This window comes from Falco rusticolus, chromosome Z (genome assembly GCF_015220075.1).
Source record: "Falco rusticolus isolate bFalRus1 chromosome Z, bFalRus1.pri, whole genome shotgun sequence".
Lineage (NCBI taxonomy): Eukaryota > Metazoa > Chordata > Aves > Falconiformes > Falconidae > Falco > Falco rusticolus.
The window spans coordinates 31268342-31289248 of record NC_051210.1 but is presented as its reverse complement, the minus strand read 5'-3'; the positions used below and the strand labels follow the sequence as shown (position 1 = coordinate 31289248).

Genomic DNA, 20907 nt, shown 5'->3' with positions numbered 1-20907 from the left:
TAAAAAAATCTTCATTTCTAGCCCCCCAACATCTCTGAGGGCATTACAACATTTTTATGGACACTGCAAGGGTGTTTGCACCTGGCAAAGGGGAGTCTTGAAGACAGAGAGGGATAGCATTCTGGAAGCACGGTAGGTGCTGCACTGTTTTCTAAGGGCTCATTTAAGACATACCTCTAAAACTTTGTGTGGGAATTTGCCATACTCAGTGTAAATGAATGGAAAACAGCTGAGCAAAAATACAAAAAAATTATGAACTCCACTCTCCCATCTTTGTTAAAACAAGCCAGGGAACTGTGAAGGTTAAGTAATCCTGTTAATTTCAGAGTCTGTGAGATGCTCTCACCCTCAGTGTCCTGTGGCTTTTGAAGAAACTATCTTGCTTGGCATTATCTGTGCTCAGTTTTGTAAGTAGTTTTGATCCCTTCTGATTAGTGAGAATTAATGTTATTTTTTTAACCTGGCTTATTCCCTTTCTGCTCCTAAAGACCATATCCTCACTCTGGAATAACAAAACAAACAATAGAAACGTTTCGATCTGAAAGAACCCAATATTTCTCTCTCCAGCTATTTTCCCAACCCACCACTAAAGATTTCTGGAGTTTCTCAAAGCCAGTGGGCAGTGAAAGTGTGGTTCTGTAATGTGGGGGCAGCCAAATATTCCAGTGTCAAAAAGATCAACTTTGCGTGAGCTCTGCACTAACACAGAGAGACACTCATCTTCAAAGGAGTCAATATCTAAACTGGGATAGGGAACAAGTCATGGAGGAAAAAAACCTCAGTGGTCACATGAACACTGGAACAGCCAAAGCACTGAGCAATCATGGGAGTCAACAAAAATTGGCCAGGAAAATGTGGGCTTCAGGGCACTAGCCACAAGGGGACACTTCCTGGACAATCAGGCATACTCACAATCATAATTTCACCTGAACCTAAGCCCCTATTTTGGTTTTTCATCAGATTTCACTGGAAATTGGTCAGCAGGAGCCCTTCTGGCAAAAAACGACACAAAATCTTGAGACATTTTGGAGCAAAATGAATAATGGAAACAGGCAAGAATTTAGTCAGTCGGACCTCAGGAGTCCTGTTAAAATTCTACGTGGAACTAAGAAATTGTGTACATGTTTTTCTTTTGACTCCATGAAAACCTATCAAACTATACAGGTTTAGAGCAGCACTGATGTCATACGCTGCTCTGTAGAGTATGTTTTATATATATATATATATATATATATATATGCATATATATGCTCTGTAGAGTATGTAGTTAGACATACACTAAAGCACAATAAGTGTGCTTGGATTTCCCATCACCCAAGAACTTTTGTCAGAATTCTTCTCAGGGCACCGGTTTCTTCTCCAGAAGGAACCGGTGCAAGTCTCTGTTTTGTCCTCTTTGAAAGACAAAATTGTTATCTCAGTGCTAAAACTGAGTCTGCACTGTGCCACAGAACATGTATTCACATCATGCCAACATGTCTTAGCATTGCTGTTTTAAATAGCCTGGAGCGATTTTTTTGAGCCATTTCTACAATTGGTCAGAAAATCATACACATTTTCACAGGACATTTTAATTTCCTTTTAGGTAAAAAATGAAAAATGAGGAAAAGAAGTACTTGACCAAACCTCAACTCCCTGACAGAGCTCCTGGCAAGAAGAGGCACATGCTCTGACTGTAGTGACATGAGCGGCCTCAGAAGAGCAAGCAGCCAAGTGACATCTCCCATGAAATCTCTCCATGACACACCTCCTATGTGAAATATTTCAATTTTCAGTTGATTTATATGAAGGACAGGGAAAGGACTGTTTTACCCTTAAAAAATGGTGCTATCCTCCTGCAAAAAATTAGCCAAAAATTGATGTTTCAGCTGAAAATATTTTTAATCCACTTTATTTATTACTTAATTGCTGGCCCTCAAACAAAGTGTACTGAGAATGACAGCTGTGGGACTGACAGAATTTTAATCAATCACCATCTGCAAAGGCACAAAGGACAAAGACTACTGTATAAGTGACCAAAGCTCCAGTGGTCCTGAAACATGCTACTTTGGGATCTCTGAGTTTTGATTTTTTAACATTTTGGGGCTGACCTAAGTTTGCATCTGGAAGAGGAGCACTTCAAGGCTGCCAAAGGAGACTAGCTGCCCATTCCCATTTAAATGGATGGCAAATTAAGACTCAAATCTTCTGGTAATTCAGAAAGAAAGAAAGAAAGAAAGAAAAAATCTATCCTTTGCTATGTGAGGAGCAATCCTCCTAAGAAAACAGTAACTCTGTAACTGAAAGCACAAATGGGTGCATTCAGGTTAACAAGAGCCAAGTGGCAGGATCTTGCTTTTGGTAGGTTGGTGGACTTGTCCATCTCTCCTATGGACATCTTCATATTGGTGAGGGAGGCATGGAGGCCATCAGCAAAGTTGAATGACTTTCTTCTTTATGTAGCAATGCTTTATTTTTGTTAAATGACTGACAGTTACAGAGATCTGTACACTTCATTTAATGCATGGTTTTGTGAACCTTATGAGTTCAGACATTTCTAGGACAGGCTGAGCCATCAATACCTCTTGTGCCTCTGGCCAAAAAGTGTAAGGAGAAAGCCTGATGTCATTATGGTCAGAAACCATCTTTTTGCATTTGGAAGGAAGAAAGGAGAATAACAGCAACCTCACAATGAGCATTGTGACTGAGAGAGGGAGGAAGTGGAAAAGTTAAAAACATCATTTGCTTTACCTACATAAGTGTTGCCACTGACTTAACTATGGGCAAGGCAATGTCTGAAGGGGACTGGCTCCAGGTTTTGTGCATAGGCTTGGGGTTAGGCAGAAGTGTTTGGTGATCAGTTGACATGCCACAGTCTTTGTGATGAGGTTTTAGGTTTAGGAAGAGCTGAGATATTCCTACCTTTGCTTAAGGCAAGAATAGATAATCTGCTTAATGAGGAATTAATTCCATCAAAGTCTAGCTGTCCAGAAATGAGGTGTCCATTTCAACACTTCTTCTGCTATCAGTGGAAGATTTGCTGCTGCAGAGCTTGACTTAAAACAGGGACATCTCTGAGCCTGTTCTGCAGTGATTAGCTAATCCTGCTTCCTGGGTAGCTTAGGTTAGGTCAGACAGATCCCATCCTTTTTCCTCCTCTTGTTCCATCTGGCTGTTGTGGTTTAACACCAACTGCCAACTAAGTACCACAGAGCCGTTCACTCATCCCCTGCCTCTGCTCCCAGCAGAATGGGGAGGAGAATCAGGAAAAAGGTAAAACTCATGGGCTGAGATAAGAACAGTTTAATAATTGAAATTAATAATAACAACAGTTGTAACGAAGAGGTGAGACAAGGAGAGAGGAATAATAACCAAAAGGAAAAAAACAAGTGACCACAACACATCTGCTCACCCACCACCTGCTGACTGATGCCCAGCCAGTCCCTGAGCAGTGACTGGCAGGCCCCAGCCCGCTCCTCCCAGACTATATACTCAGCATGACATTCTGTGGTATGGAATATCCCTTTGCCTAGTTTGGGTCAGCTGTCCTGGCTGTGCTCCCTCCTGTCTTCTTGTGTCTGGCTTCTTGTGCACCTCCTCATTGGCAGAACATGGGAAACTTGAAAAGTCCTCAATTTACAGTAAGCACTACTGAGCAACAATTAAACATCAGTGTATTAACAACATTATTCTCATGCTAACTCCAAATCGCAGCACTGTACCAGCTACTAAGAGTCACAGAATCATACAATCATACAATGGTTTGGGTTGGAAGGGACCTTAAAGATCATCTAGTTCCACCCCCTTGTAATGGGCAGGGACACCTTCCACTGGACCAGGTTGCTCAAAGCTCCATCCAGCCTGGCCTCAAACACTTCCAGGGATGGGGCATCCGTAACTTCTTTGGGCAACTTTGCCCAGTGTCTCACCACCCTCACAGTAAAGAATTTATTCCTAATATCTAATCTAAATTTACCTCTTTTAGTTTAAAACCATTACCCCTTGTCCTATTGCTACAGGCCCTACTAAAAAGTCTGTCCCCATCTTTCTTATAAGCCCCCTTTAAGTATTGAAAGGCCACGCTAAGGTCTCCCCAGAGCCTTTCCTTCTTCAGGTTGACCAACCCCAACTTTCTCAGGGTGTCTTAATATAAGAGGTGTTCCAGCCCTCTGATCATCTTTGTGGTCCTTCTCTGGACTCATTCCAACATTTCCAGGTCCTTGTTAAGTTGGGGGCTTCAGAGCTGAATGCAGTGCTCCAGGTGGGGTCTATGCATGCATACTTTTCAGAACTTGTTTCTCTCATTCTGTATCAGGCTAAACATGAACAAAAGTCTGAGGTGCAAATCCCAAGCTTTTCACATGAGCGTACTCTGTGTTTTAGCAGGCTCCTCCTGCCATTACTAAAAGCCTCTACAGACCACTGCATAAAATGTTGGAACAGCTAGCAAGAGGCTGTTGCCCTGGGACTGGTCATTGCTCTTTCAGAAGAAGGATGGGCTTCAGGATGGGCTTCCCAGGGAAGCTGTATGAAATGCTGGCATGTATAACCCACACTATCATTTGGAATGGCAATGAAATGGGAATTTTACCACAAACTGTTACCATTTATTTATGGCTTGTGTACAAACCACTGTGACCACAGGTAAATCTGTCAAGAAGCAAGTTCTGTTATGAGTCTAAGCCAGATAGTGCAGGGGAGGGGATATGCCTAAGAATTGTATGTAAGTACCTGAAGAGACCTTTGGGCAGCATAGAGGAGAGGCACAGCCATTTCACAGACAACTAGAGACTGTCCAGCCCTGGAGGGGTAAGGGCACAGACCTGCCCTTCTTTAGCAAGGCAATGTACCTGCAGAGCTGCCCAACAGCTGAAGCTGTTGACACATCTTCCCTTCTCACCTGCTGTTGCCCTACCAGATGATGCCCTAACACCTGAAGAATGCAAAAAGGCTTTTACCAGCCTTCCACAGTTCACTGTCAAGTCAACACTAAGACAGCACAGGTGTGTGTCATCCCCTACCTAGTTTCAGAGAAGTGGCAGTTAGTGCTGCTACTTGATGGAAAGAACTGTGTAAACCCATAACGCAAAAATATTGCCAACCCTGCACTGCTGAGGAGGTATCTCCAAAGCACAGTTCCTCTTCTAATGCACTAGCATTAGCCTTTGCAAAACAAAGTAAAACAAATTAATAAATCATTAGGCAAAGTATTTCCAGTGGCTTTTCTGAACTTTATTCCTTCAGTTTCTAAGCATTACTCAGTGGGCTGTTCCTCTGCTCTGTTCTGCAGTTCATAACTAAAATAGAAAGGCTGTAAAGCTACGGGGAAGATACTGATGGACAGCTCTGCAGATTGTTCCAACTGAACCATAAAACTGTCAAACAAATGATACATGTTAGTTGTGATGGCCCTATGCCTCCCAGAAATAAAGTGAATCCCTAATGGAAGACTTTGGTAAGGAATTAAACATTAATAAGGGCTTATACAAGATAGATATAAAAGGGGTTAGAGACAAACCATATGTTTGCTGTAGCAATGGTGGAATGAAAGCCAGAGTATTTATTTCTGAACTTCAGTTTCTTGACTGATTATGAGAAACACAGACCTACAGCTGAGAAGATCATGTTACAGAGGAAAACATCTTTCTTCCTTGTTTTGAATGGGGTAGTGGCCCAATGCTTCATGAGCACAGTGCTGGGAGAGTACTTATGTTCTCAATTATTGTCATAGTTCCTAACTGGAAGAGTTTCTATGTATTGCCTCGTGAGCTCATGTGATGGCCACAGGTCTAATATGGAAATTAAGGCTATACTCAGTGCCAAAATGGCAACTAGATTTATCATGGAGATACATTTTTAATCCAGTGCAGTTGGGTTGGCTTGTTTAGACAAAATGAGCCACCAAAAGTTTTTGAAAGATTCAGAGCAGCCATTCTGATTTTTCTACAGGACTTTGTGATTTGTTATTATTTTTGCCTCCACCTTTCCACAGCCCACACAAAATGTCAGCTACAATCCATGTCCTGTGGAACAAATTAGTGGCAATGTGTAAACCCTGTGCCTTTCCATTTTTGGGGCAGGCTTCCAAAGCCTTATCAATTAACATGTTGACTGGCATCTAACCTGAACTTAGAGTTCAAACCACGAACCATCACTGATAATAACGCAACCGGCATCACAGATTTCCAAAACTTGCTGTCAGACTGAATACAGGCAATTTTAATTCTAATTCACAAAAAGAATGTGTCTGTTGGATTCTGGTTACCAAGTATTATTACAAATTACAAGTTAAATGATCCATTAAGAACAGATACATAAATAATAAATATTCCTTCCTGGATTATCAGCAAAACAGAAGCTGACACAAATCCTGTAGGAACCAGGAGCATCTGGAAACTAACCATAGCTGAAGAATTTGCTCTTGCCCAGCAAGAAGTGATTGGACTCAACCTCCACTTGTTTAGTACCATGAAGTGCAGTTCAGTGCTCTGAAAGGTCCACTGGTTAATGTTCTTTGAATGGTAGCACACAGTACTCCCACTGTTGAACTGTAGAATTTGAAAGTTTCCCTCCTGGTCTTTAGTTATTCCCACTCATGCAGAAGAAAGGTGCTGACAGAGGATAAAACAGATTCACTACCCTTTCCTGTTCAGATCCAATGCACATAAGGAATCAGAGAGTTGCAGACAGTGTAGTTTCCTCCTACAACTAGACTTAAAACTTCTGATGGGCACTTCTGCACGGCACATCTGAGGGCATGCAGCTTCTGCTGCACTGCTACCAAAATTATCCTGTTCCCTAGCATGAGGTTTCCAGTGAAAGCTAAATCAACAGGGTTCTGCCTGCTCGTTACACAGGTATGAATCCTTTCTCTTTCATCCTGGTAGGCACATTTTCCTCCCCATATTCAGAACCAAGCTCCTGACAGTTGTGGTTTTCTGAAGCCACATGGTCCTCTATCTGCCTTTGGACATTGACACTTTTGCCTATCCAAAAGTATAGGTGATGGTTAGAGAGAGTAGTGTTTTTCCCCTGCTAACTTCAAGGTTACTCTGCATGAACATTTGTGCAAAAGTACAGAGCAAGCTTTGTTGAGCAGAGCAGAAAAGTGAAGTAAAAAGAATAAGTCAGAGCCCTGCTTTCAGCTGCATCCTTGTGGCACCCAGAAGAGACAGTTTCAAAAAAGACCACGTTGCCCAGAAAGCCTCCCAGGAAATTGTCATGTCTGACACAGGAGGAAACCATCTATACATGTTCACAAGCTGCCTGAGATGTACTAGACCATCACAAATTCCAGCATAAGCCTTATAGCTGTTCCCAGTCAAGGAGAACATGAGTAAGGAACAGGAGCTGACATTGAATGCGCTCTTCTAAGGAAGCCCTGTAAATAGTTTGCAACAAAAGATAAATCTTCTACCTCTGCTTGAGGCTTGGCGAAGTTCACTGAACACTTCACCAATGTTTCAGCTCTTTTTGTACTCTCCTGGCAGAGCAAGCTGTGGAAATCAGCTCCCCACCCCCTGTCCACTCTGTGTGCTGATGCCAGTTCTAGGAGCAATGATAATACCAAAACCTGTCAGAGGTTTGAGGGATAACTGTTCTTTCCTCCACACTCAGCCTTCCTCCTTCAAATCAAGAGGTGGAACATACTCTGACTGTAGGTAAGTACACACAAACCCTCATTCCCCCAGAGGACCTAAAGGAGTTGAAAGATAACTATGTGGGGTGCCACACAAATAAATGGTAATTTTTGCCCTGAGGAGCTGATGAAGCCAAAGAGGAAACTGAGGAGATAAGGTGGCTTTCGAGGAGGATGCAGGGCCCAGTATCACCCTCAGATAGCCAACAGAGTGCTATCTCTCCTACACATGACCACAGTCGTAATGTATGTATACAAGGTGACTGCTATGTAACATCAAAGCCATTCTTTCTGGTACTTGTGCAACATTCTCCCTACATTATAAACCAAATTTTGCTACGGGCAAAAGGGAACACAGGTTATATGCAGAACTCAGAATTTATTAATCTAGTTAAGGTCTTCACAATCTAACTAAAATACAGGATATCACTATCGTTAGTTCAGTTTCAGTAATATAAATACACTGAAAATAAGATTAAGACTGATATATATGAAATTCCTACTATCTATACTTTTCTCTGCCCTTATGTTTAGCCCATCATTGTCCTTCTCAGTCCTAAGACTCAGGGATGGCATAAGCACTCCCTAAGCAGAAAGTGGATATCACACTGAGTCCTTGGCATGCCAATTTCTTCCCCAAGTGTAGGCTAGTGGTGGTTGTAGGGTGATTGCCTGAGCCCTGCTTGGGGCTATTTTTGTATATTTTCTTAATGAAGTCTGCTTTGATTTTATTAGTTCCCAGCTAAACTTCGACACCTGGACACAGGATAGCTCTTTGCTCAGGGACAGTGGAGTAAACCCAGAACTTTACCACCAGCAGCAGAAAAATGTTGTAAAAAACCCCTTGCTAATCCCAATGTGGTGACCATGCAACTCCAGGATGATATGCCCCAGGTACCTTCAAGCTTTTAAGTGCCTCTCAGGAGAGCACCAGCATACCTGCACCACATCCCACTTCTACCTGGGTACTGCTGCTTTGGCGAAAAGCAAGCACCAGCAAAGGGCGTCACCACCAGGGAGCAGATATTATGTCTGCCTGTGATCTGCACAGCCTGTTGGCAGAAACGTAGTGCTAGAGGTACTGCAGATCTTGAAGCAGTGTAAGACTGTCCCATTGTGGGAAAGGCCACAGACAGCTGGAGGCCACATTCAGTTCAAGTACTCATCCCAAGGGCGGGGGATGAATCAATGAAGAGGAGGAAGAAAACCCCAGGACTCACAAAGCCCAGCAGGTCCTGGGGGAAACCTGCAATATTGTCATAAACTAAGGTTTATAAACAAGCCCTGCATAAAAAAAGCAGCACTAAGATCTATGCTGCATTGCTGGTAAGACTCCTGATGTGAAATATATATGTCTGATCAACAGATACCTTTAGCATGTTGCAGGCAATTACGAGCCGAGGACCAAGTAGGTGGTGGAGATGGGTGCATACAGCTTGCTGGACTCCTGCAAACAACAGGATCACTTCAGAGGTAACTTTTTACAAAGGCTGCCCCATGATATGGAAGCCATAGAGATGCACGAGCTGGAGTGCAGTTTCATACTGTGCCTTCTCCAGCCTAACTGCATGCAGCTGAGTCAAGGCTGGTCTCATTCTCTCACACCCCGGTCCCTGTGCTTCCTCTGTTGTGAACTATGAGGCACCAGAGCCACACTACGCCATGTCTCTGCAGTTTGGCAGTCCACAAGAAAACAAACTGATGCAAAAACGGTTGCTTCCCACCCAGTCAGTTAATTGAATTATCCTCCCTTCAGCTGCCTAGCTGTCAGACCTGACACACAGGAAACAGCAGGAGCAGGCAAGCAGTGGCAGGGAAGAAAAGCAGGACCAGCCCTTTTGGCTGGAGCCCTGTTTAGGCTGGATTAGATGTGACATGAAACTGGAGACCACTCAGCTGAGTCCATCCTTTCAAAGTCCAGCTACTACCATGTAGGAATGTGAAGTTATCCAAGAAGCAAAGACTGTCTTAAGCCCTGGAATGCCTCACCATTATTAGCGCTTAGTTATTACAAAAAGTATCCAGATATCTGTCCATCATTTCCTTCCAGGACCAAGAGCTGAACTCATGCTCTGGATGATTTTCTAAGCTTTAGGTTCCATGTGTTATAGCAAAATTCTTGTTCCTGCCATGTGGCAGGATTAGATGGCTATGTGACAACATGATCCTGGTATTTCCAGGGATGCTTTTTGAAGCCAAGTTTATAAACAAATTAAGTGCTGAAGGAGCTGGAGGCATCTGAATAGAACACACACACACACCCCTGCCCCCCTACAAAATTTGCTGTGCACTGGTTTCCTCTGTATTGTGCAGGTACCTCCTGACAGAGAAAGCAAACAGAGGAGGAAGAGCTAACTGCTCCCTGCTATGCCTGAAGGAGCCTGGTACGTGTCTGTTCCCAAAATATCTGCAGGGACGCTTCAGGGAAAGCAGCTGGGGCCAAATGCTTCGCACAGCTTTTCTGCTGTGAGGAGTGACTCAGCTCAGGAGTAACAGGTTTTACATCTCTCATCTGCCCAGCTTGAGACACTGGAGGATTTTACACCGGCCAGATAGCTTGGAAGGATCAGCTTCAGCTTACTGGAAAGGACCAGTGTACAGTGCTGCTTTCCTACTACTTCCCTTCCATTCTCCCACTTTCCTGTGCCTGTGTGCCTCCTCATGAATGCCTCAGGACAGGAGGTGCTCCCAGTCTGTGCAGGCACACAGGAGGAGGCTGCTATCCAATGTCCTTTGCTGGGGAGTGTCAGCTATAGGAAGCCTCCCTGGGAAATTGCTCCACATAAAACCTCCTGCTGGGCACTTCCCAGCCCCTGGGTGAGCAGAAAGTCAAAGGCAACAGGGGAGCTTCCCTTTGGCTAGCGTCCTCATCAGGGCTCTGCCCAACAGTCTCTACTGCTATAAGACTATGCTTATAGCAAGTTGGACATAGGTGTTCAGCTCTGAATTAAACATTTGCACCTGGGAAACTGCTTGCTGGAGGTCATCTGTGGTAAACCTGGCATCTTCCCTACCCCTGGGAAAGTTGCAGATCAGGCTGGGTTTTACCAGTTTGGCCTGCAAATGCTTCCAGCAACACATTGGTCCACTTGGCTACCTTGGTTGGGAAAAAGCCCCAACCTCCATGCAGCATCCCTGCAGATGTTTTGGGAACAGAGACATTATCAGCCCCCTTCACAGGGAGCAGGTAACTCCTGCTGAATTTTCTTTCTCTGGCAGAAGGCACCAGGGCAGCAGTGGTGAGCAGGAAAGATTTTGTGCTGGGAACTGCAGTTCTTCAGAAGTATGTTGACAAATCTTGTTAGCCGCTTTCTCAGACATGGGAAGAGAAACCTCAGAGTGATGCACAGATGCCTCCAGTTCTCCATCTCTCCTCTGGCAGGGGTTTTGTCTTATCGTCTGCCTTCCAGCTCCTGGTTGGATGTGGTTGATGTGCTAGATGTAGCACTTCCCCATGCCTTGGGGGAAGTTGTAGAAAACAAGGGATCATCTCTTAACCACCACCTCAGTCTCTGAGAAGGACTGTGGTGGTTTGACCATGGCTGAATGCCAGGTGCCCACTAAACTGTTCTATCACTCCCCTCAACTGGACAGGGGAGACAAAATATAATGAAAGGCACATGGGCCAAGATAAGGACAGGAGGATCACTCAGCAATTACTGTCCAGGCAAAACAGATTTGACCTGGGGAAAATTAGTTTAATTTATTACCATTCAAATCAGAAAATACTTTCTCCTCACCCCTCCCTTCTTCCCAGGCTTAACATAATTCTGATTTCTTCACCTCCTCCCCATGACAGCACAGGAGAACAGGGAATGCGGGTTACAGTCAGTTCATCACAGGTTGTTTCTAACACTTCTTTTCCCTCACACTCTTCCCCTGCTCCAGCATGAGGTCCCTCCCACAGGAGACAGTTCTCCATGAACTTCTCCAACATAAGTCCATCCCTCTGGCTGCAGTTCTTCACACACTGCTCCATCATGGGTCCCTCCCACAGGTCCACAGCAAACGGTGCCAGCAAACAGTGCCAGCAAACCTGCTTCAGCAGAGGCTTCCCATGGGTCACAGCCTCCTTCAGGCATCCACCTGCTCTGGAATGGGGTCTTCCATGGGCTGCAGGTGGACACCTGTTCCACTGTGGAACTCCAAGGGCTGCAGGGGCACAGCTTGCCTCACCATGGTCTTCACCATGGACTGCAAGGGGAATCTCTGCCCTGATGCCTGGAGCACCTCCTGCCTCTCCTTCTGCACTGACCTGGGTGTCTGCAGAGTCTCACATTGTCTCACTCCTTTCTCTTGCTGGCTCCGTGGGTTTTTTTCCTTTTTTCCTTCTTAATATTACTATCACAGAGGTGCTACTTCCACCGCTGATGGGCTCAGCCTTGGCCAGCGGTGGGTTCATCTTGGGGCCAGCTGGCATTGGCTCCACTGGACATGAGGGAAGCTTCTGGCATCTTCTCACAGAAGCCATTCCTGTAGCACCCCTGATACCAAAACCTTGCCACACAAACCCGCTCGCTACAAGGACCTTCTTGGAAATGCTCTGAACATCATGGTCCTGTCAGGCTCTTGGGGAAGAATCTTCCCTTGAGCTCCGGCAGACACTTTAAAATGCCAAAACAGTGTCCTCTGTATCCATGGCTCTTATGTTTCAGGACTTTCTACAAACACACCTGATACCATGTCTAAGAAGGGCCAAGGTTTCCTGGCCAAATGAACATCATTTTGCTTTGACACCTTGTCTTCCAGATTGTCTTTGAAATCAGCCAAGCTGAAACACAACAACTTTGTTTTGCCTGTCTCTGGGGGAAAGTCAGGGTTGTTTCCAGGGCTCAAGCATTCCTGATGCCAACAGGGATAGCCTGTGGTAGGAAACCATGGGCTTCATGAAATTTCTTCCTTGTATATACCTTTTTGCTCGAATTTGCTGGTAGGTCTTTGGCTGGGGGCTGCGCTTTTGGCTCCTCTGCAAGGGATAGCTTCCAGGTCCATTGCAGCTAGGTGCTGCAAGGGCTGCTATCAGTGCCTTCCCTGCAATGAACCCTCCACACTTAAGACAGCAAGGTGCAGTGTCACTGTTAATAAGCAACAAACCACAGTATGTCAAAAAGGTGTTCATCTCCTCCAGCCTATCCCTCTGGAGGGGAAGCCAACAAAAGAGGCAATGTCAGTGATATCCTTCCCCCCATGCACCATCCTTTCCAGCTGGCAAAATGCCTGTAGCCCTCAATGAAGCCCAGGCAGCAGTACTCACCCCAGCAGCAGTTGTTGCTCCAGCTCAGGGTGCAGCTAGCAGGATAGGGCTGATTTGCCAGCCTATTCACCCCCAGGCTGTCAGATCCCACCTGAGTTTGCACTTCCACTGCCTGTTTAACACCTTCCTCAGGACTCTTCAGAAAACAACAGAGTTCGGAGGAAACAGGTTATCCCCCTGCAGAAGCCTGGCTGCCAAACTGGCATTTCCTATAAAAATAAAGGCAATCTCTTAAACATCCTGCATGGCAACCTCACTGGAGTCTGACTGGGCCTTGCTGCTCTTCAAAGACATTGGAGTACTAGATCTGAGCCACAACATGAGCAGCCCTGGGGAATTCAGGGAATTCCCCCTCACTAGTCAAGTCACAATGCCATATCACCATTCCTACCTGAGCCTCTGGGCTGTAATACTGTTTGCCTGAATTCTGGCTGTGAGCCTTGTAAGCTCACACGTCCCACAGGGACTGAAGGCCTGGAAAGGCAGATGAAGCTGCAAACAGAGGATTAACAGCAACCAGAACCAAGACGCTTTGCAATTTGTTAGAGATGGGTCTCAAGTTTGCCACTCCTTTGAGACAGGCAACGTCCTGGCTCAAGCAGGATTACACATGGCATAAACTTTCTCATGCTGAGTCTTTTCCTAGTGACGTGCGGAATTAAACTCTATAACGCAGGAGAAGTTACAAAGCAGGTATGTTTATTGCGGTGCTGGGTGCAAGGGGGATCGCTCCTCCTAACTTGAACACCTAGTTAATTTTAAATTTACTGGGCATGCTTCTCGAGCGGGGGATTCACTCTCTTCAGGGGGTCATTTGAGTAGGTGGTAGTGATGTCCCACTACCACAGTTATTTTGTCCTAGTGTCTTGAGTCTTACCACTTCAGTAGGTTTTTTTTTTTAGCAATTAGCACATCCTTGTCAGAAGGCTACTGATTTACGCTCTTGTGGAGCTCATCTACATCTGTACTTACTGTCCTTTCTGAAGTGCTGAGTGGGCTGAGCTCCAGACCTTCTCTCCAGACAGTGAGGCTCCTGCCTGCCTGTTGATGGTTCCTGTTACCTATGCAACTCCTGCCTGCAGAGTTTTAGGTTTTTCACTATATTTTCTCGCATCACCCACCTCCTCTGCCCCCTCTGGGTGATGCCGGGGACGGGGGCTCTGCTCAGCTCATGGCAGCTCCTCTCTCCGCGCCTTCCTGCTCATGCTTCTCCCCTGCCTGCGGTCCCTCATGGTGAACAGGCCTCCCCTCTGGGGGCTGCAGGGCAATCCCACGCCTGCAGCTGCCTCCTTCCCTGCCCTCCGTGCTCCCAGGGCCCTTCCTCACATTCTTTCCCTCACACCTCATTGTCTCCGTGGTGTTTCACCCTTCCTTAAGCAGGTTTTCCTCAGGGTGCTGCAGCCGAGGGGCTGGGGCGGGCCCTGCGGCTGCGAGTGGCTGCTGGGCAGGCCTGGCCTCACAGGATCCCCTCACAGGGACCTCTCGCAGGATCCCCTCACAGGATCCCCTCACAGGGGCCCCTCGCAGGATCCCCTCACAGGGGCCGCTCGCAGGATCCCCTCACAGGGGCCCCTCGCAGGATCCCCTCAGAGGGGCCCCTCGCAGGATCCCCTCACAGGGGCCCCTCGCAGGATCCCCTCAAAGGGACCCCTTGCTAAGACCTGCATCACTAGCTACAATATTCTTGAGCTGAGGAATAAACATCTCTTTGACTTCCCCCTGCTGGCTCTTGCACAACTGCTTCAGGGAGAGCTTTGGTGAAAGGGGCTGAAATACTAAAGCTTTTGAAGTAGTGAGTGTTGGTTGCTCCACCAGGACTGATAGCCTTGATTTCCATGAACACAGCTCTCACTTCACTCTCTTGTTGGAGATCACCTGCACCCCAGCCGTCTGCCTGGCAGCTCTGCAGTTTCCCTGGCGTGTGCACTGTTACAGGGGCCTGTGGTTACCCCTGCTAAATCCAAAGCCTGTATTGCAAACTAGACAGCAGTACCCTGCCTACCCAATTGATCAGAACTAATGAACACAGAATGAGATGCTACCACAGTACTGGGGGATGTGGAAGGGAGGCCCGACTCCACATTTTTCTACTAGTCGGCAGGGCTTGATGAGATTCCTGAGGGCAGTACTGTTACCGAAATCTTGGAATGAAAAACTTACCAACACCAATGTGATGTAGATAAGCAGACCCTTCTTTATTGATGGTGCGTGAGTCCTCTCACGATCAACGATCAATGCACACCATGGTTCAAAATCATACACCTTATATAGAACTTATTCATACATATTCATTAAGTATTCATGCATAAACATAGTATTTCCCCAAAATCATTAACATACTCTCGCTTCATATGTTAATTAGCTTATCAGTCCTTCACACTTGCGCGCTTGCGCAAATTCTTCCAAGAATTGTGGGCAGGGGTCTCCGGGATGTGGGCAGTGGTCTTTGGGAGGAAGGCTGTAGGTCTTCCTCAGAGTGTACTTTTCACCTTTTGCCTGGAATGTGATGGTCTTGCAAGTCTGCAGTGTCCTTATCGGTCTGAGCTATTTTATGTCCTTGTCGACCATCTGTTTCTTCTCCTTGTTTCTTGTAGTTGCTCCCTCTATATAACTTATAAACAGGCCCCTTGTTAGAGAAAGTTAAAGAAAGAGAAACAGACTCCTCCTTTCATCAGTTATTTCATTAATTATTTATATAAACTTATATACAACTTATATAAACTTACATAAAACCAAACTATGGTTACATGACCTCATTACTATACCTACATTCTTTGTGTAAATATAAGTTCTTAGCCTTGGTACAGGGCTGTACAGAGGATTTCATAGCAGCTTTTCTTGTGCAACTACTAGTTTCATTAGAATATATTTCTTATTCCTCTATATTTCTATTAAAATGATTTTAGCAAATCTGTAACAGTACTATGGTTTCAGGACACGGATCCTACGAAAGAGTCCCGATGGAAACCCCAGTCTTCTGATACACGTTGTAGGAAAGCAACATTTAGAAAGTCCATCGGTAGCCTTGCTATTACACAGCGCACTCAAACCTACGTGCCATACAGCGGCCAGGAAACACGTTCAGACGGAAGGACCGGCACAGCTCCAGCCCCACTGACAGGCCCTGCGGGGAACGGCCGCTCCGTCCGCCCGCGCAGCCGCTGCCGCAGAGCCATAGCACAGGCGCGTAGGCCCCTCGTGCGGCCCGCAGGAGAAACGCACCGGTGCCGCACTTCCCCGGCCTGGCGCAGACGAGAACGGCGGCGGCCGCGGCGGCTCCTTCCGGCCGCGCGGGCGGCGGGCGGCGACGTCACCGGCCTGGCGCCGCGCCAGCGGTACGTCAGCGGAGGGCGGCGGTGCTCCATGGCCGCGCTGCCGTGGCTGGCCGTGCAGCTGGGCGCGGGCCGCGCCGCCATGGCCGCGCTGCCGTGGCTGGCCGTGCAGCTGGGCGCGGGCTGCGCCGCCATGGCCGCGCTGCCGTGGCTGGCCGTGCAGCTGGGCGCGGGCTGCGCCGCCTGCGTGGTGCGCGTGGACGTGGGGCGCGCGGCGCGGCCCCTGCCGCACTTCTGGAGGAGCACGGGCTTCTGGTAAGCGCGCGGGGCTGGCGGGACGCGGCCGCTGCCCCCGCCGGCTGCCCCCGGCCCGTGGCCGCGGCCCTTCTGGAGCGGCCTGGGCGCTGCCAGCCCGCTGCGGAGGCGTCGGAGGGCCCAGCCCCTTGCTGCTGGTCATGGGACGTGGCCAGCGAATGTAAACAAAGCGGATCAGGAGATGAGGCCATAGACGCCCCGGCTGTGACACGCTCCCTTGCCACCAGGGCCCTCGGACACCTTCCCCTTCCCCAGCACTGCACATGTGTTGACGCTCGGAGCTCATTCACTCTCCTTTTCCGAGTTCCTTTGGTCACGGTCCTGAAAGAGGCCCGGGCGCAGCTTCCCAGCCTGTTAGCTCTAGGGAGTTTATTCTTGCAAGGCGCTTTCAACATATGCCATCTTCCTGATGTGGCCAGTGAGGCCGGTTGATCCGAGTCAGTGGGATGTGTGGGAGCACGTGTAAATCCCAGCCCCACCACTTCACATCTTGGTAGTGCTTTGCTTCTCAGAGAAAGCCCAGTCTTGCTGAGCTAACGGGGGTCAAACAGTCTTCAACTTTTGTGAGATACATGAAGGCTTCTAGCAGGCTTAAAAGCGAGAGACAGTACCTCCCTCAGCCATGTTTGTATCTTACTCTAAACCGCTTATGGCCTCCTTCATTTAGACATACAGTGGATTAAGTAGCAGTTGTAGGAAAAAAGAGTTGCAACAGGGATGGAATCAGCAGTGTGTACTTTGGACAAAAAGGAATTTGTGCACTTTTTTTGTGTAATGCATAAAGGTAGTCTAAGACAAAACTTGAAAAAATTCCCATTAGTTTTCCATCTTGGGGGGGGGGGGGGGGAACAAAACAGGGCATCAAACACATTCTGGTGAAGAGAAGTGTTTGGGCTTTTTGGATTATTTTTCTTTTGCTGTTTCATGTCTTGTTTTAATTTTTGCTTGCAATGTTAGGAAATATTAATGAAAAGCTGCCTTAAAAATATATCTTTTGCCCATTTAAACTTTAGCCCAAGAAACAACCGTTATTTTAATTGTGTAAAAGTAACTTTGGAAAGCTGCAAACATGAAAAGCGTGTGAGGGAAGAGCAGAGGAGCCGCAGCAGAGGCAGAGGCTCTCCAAGGGTCAGCATCTATTCAGTTATAACGCTTGGCCAACACTGGTATTTCTTATGATGTGGGATCCCAGCTCCCTTGAAAGCTCACGCTAAGACAGAACTGGGTTCCAGTTGTTAAAGCTTCTTTTCTGCACCACAGTTTCAGACAGCTGGGCAAATGCACAGCTGTGGATCAGCAGTTGACAAAGCCTGGGAGCAAGGCTTGATTTTTTCTTGGATGGGTGGTTTTCGCTCTGAACAGGAAAGGACAGATACTGATACTACCAATAACAAAACCTACTGCCAGCTTTCTTTAGTATCTTGTCATGGTTTTTGCTAGAATTCTCTCTAGCAGAGTGTGAATTTCAGAGTATTTATTCAGTGTGGATAGAGCAAAAAATGTGTCAGTGCTTCACGCCTTGATTCCCAGCTTTGCCACTGCTTGAACTGAAGCAGGTTTGAATCATGAAGTAGTAGAGCACTCCTTCAGAAACTGACAGTTAACATTGTCCTTATCCACTGGGGCAAGAAAAAAGACCCAGATGGCTGGTAAGAATGGAATTGGTGACTTCAGTCTCACTTGTGTGACTTGAAGCATCTCAGGGAGATGATTTTTAAGTGCCTTGTATGCTGGTGAAGTTGCAAAGAGGAGCTCATTTGTGCTGGCTGATATGTATGGATCACTACAAGGATGTAATCTGTGTAAAGACTTGCACTTTCAGATGAGGATGCAGGACATGGGGTAATAGATAGGCACTGTCTTAGCTAGGACAAAAGCTGTTGTCCAGGTGGGGTCAGGTTTTTCCCCCCTTTGCGTACAGATAGTTATATGGTAGCAGGTGCATTTGGGGGGCCTTTGGAGATGGGATAAATATGTGCAGGGGGACAGAGGAGCAGAGGATGACAGTGTGACTCTTCCCAGCATAGTTATAGCCACCACAGAGCCAATCCACCCATCAGAGGAGACATATCACAGTAGTCAAAGCATAAACTGTATTAGTTTTTTACTTGTACAGTTAATATAAAAGTCTGTAGTTAGAGCACAAGTCATCTCTCTTTGCAATGTGAAGACACGTGGAAGTATTTTACTGAACCTTGGGGAACAGTGTTGGTTTATCTTTCTTGTAATACAAATACTTTAATGCTCAGAATTTGCACGTTAACAGGAAGCTTAATGAGAGTCTCTAAGGATGCCCAAATCCAGTGAACTGGGCAGCATTCTAAGTTTCTGACTTGTGGAGGGTGGTGTGAAATCTTTCTCCATCTTGCAGCTATTTATCTGCAGAGATAGAGGCAGCAGAAATTTGCCCCAGTGTTATGTTAATTTCAGTGGAATAAGTAGACACCAAAGTCATAGTGAGATGATCATTGCTGTATAGCTGTGAGCAGGTAAAACTGCTTGCAGCATCAAGCATAGAAACCTCATACTCCTGTGCTTCCTTGTGCTTAGAGGTGAGTTGAATATAGCCAAAGAACGTGGAGGCTCTGAGTGTCTAATTCTGCTTGTAACAAGTGCAGCTTCCACAGCAGAGCAAGAATTGGTATCATTGCATGGACTGCAGCAGGAAGATCAAACCTGCATTTGTTTACTACAGACCTCAGCAAGTCTGACTTCCACTCCAAAGCCTAAAAGACACTGAGCTGCCTGAGACAAGGTGCCTACCATTGTATGGCCTCTGCTTTCTTTTGTAATGCTTTCTTTTGAGCATGGCAATGAAATGCACCCAAGTTTTGCCAAACTGCGTGTGTAGCCAGTTAGCCCCAAATAACCTGCAACTCCATTTTGCTTTCATTTCATCTTAGATAGTAGTCCTCATGCCGGGGAGGATCTTGTAGGTGTTATAGGGACTTAGCACAAGGATCTTTGGATACCCAGTGGAGCAGCCAGTTAATGTTGCAATGTGGTTTTTCTTTTCTGTCCCTCCTTTTCTGAAGCCCTCCTTTACCTCACAGCCGTGCTGACCTATTTGACCTGAGCAAAGACCAAGAGATGAACCTTGCCTATATTTCTTCTGTTCCGCATGGTGGCATTGAACAAGTTCGAATTCACTGGTTATTGGAATTAGTTGCTCTCAGGTAAGCAAACTCCTCGAGCCAAAATACAAAAAAATTTGGCACATTAAAATATCCAACAGGTGCTCGCTTTGATACTTATTGTAGTATGATTGCAAGCTGGGCATGTCTTTGCTTCCTTGGAAGTCAGGTAAGTGCCAGTGGTGGAGAGTCAATTTAAGAGTGCATGAGATTAAGAAAGAGAGCTTGTATTGAGAAAGATGGGGCTAACCTGCATGCATTACATCCTGACAACAGGTTAAGGAGCCCTTTAAGGTTCCTTTCATCTGAAGAGTCTTGTGGGTGTGCAAGTCAAGTTTTACCAAGAGTGTCTCAGGTCATATGCTACAGTCATTCCATGTCTTCCCTGCTGCCATGCCTGGCCACAGCATCTTGATTCCCAGTTTTACCATGACTCCCAGACAGGCCTCAAGCTAGCAGAAATGGATTTCATGGATCCTTAGCATGTACAAAGTTCTAGTGCAGCTTTTTGTGACTGGCTGCATTCTTTCTAAAGTACTGCTTGGCACAACTTTCAAGAGAGCTCTAGAGGAGTCTCCAGTTGTTCCTTGAAGAAGGAACAGTTCTGCTGTGCAGTCAAGGCATCTGTGCCCAACGTTACAGAGAGAGCTGTCGGCAGGGTTCCAGACAGTGTTCATTCCAGCTGTTTTCAAGACTCATACTGGGTGATATCACTGCCAGGATTTCGGTCTTAGTGCAGGAACACCAGCATCTACTCACTACTGAGAAGAACTGCTGGGAGAAGCGAGACTGAGAGTTCAGGTCCCGTGCACTTCCCGGCTGTCCACACGTGTACATAGAGCTCCCCCTAGCCGTAGTTCTGCTTTTAATATTCAGATCACAGTGTTAACGCTCCCTTTACAGGTTAGATGAGTCTTTGGCAAAAGCTAGGAATAGGATAGAATAGAGTGATAGGCATAAATTCAGTCCATTCCTTACCAAAGCATTTCAGGTGGCAATACTGTCTGAAACAAGACTTCTCACCCATCCTGTTCTGGGCTTTGCTAACCATTAGCCATTCTAAGAACAGTGCTGAGGGACTAGAAAGATGGCTTGCTTTTCTGTCCTTTAATTTAGGAGACATGATACAGCAAAAAAAGTCCCACAAAGATTAAAACAAGCTTGATTTACTGACATGTCTAAATGAAAGCTGCCATTATTTTGTTACTATTTCTGTCTTCCTTCCACTTAACTTGGGAGTTTCATTTTGCATCCTAAACCTACTTGTGCACTGCAACAAGTGATAGATAGTGACAACTGAAACAGGGCAACTTT

At 46.4% G+C, this 20907-nt stretch overlaps 1 protein-coding gene across 4 annotated transcripts in view; it reads left to right on the top strand.

Moving 5' to 3' along the window:
* The first annotated feature begins 16222 nt into the window (after nt 1-16222).
* Nucleotides 16223-20907, top strand: part of IDUA (alpha-L-iduronidase) — a 48112-nt gene continuing 43427 nt past the window's right edge. Inside the window, exons 1-2 of one of the 4 annotated variants that reach the window (XM_037372813.1) lie at nt 16223-16459; nt 19495-19635. In XM_037372813.1, coding sequence (XP_037228710.1) covers nt 16236-16459; nt 19495-19635 — 365 coding nt within the window. In that variant the 5' untranslated portion in view covers nt 16223-16235. The remainder of the gene's footprint in view (nt 16460-19494; nt 19636-20907) is intronic. The other 3 variants (XR_005101825.1, XM_037372811.1, XM_037372810.1) reach the window with 3 other exon arrangements.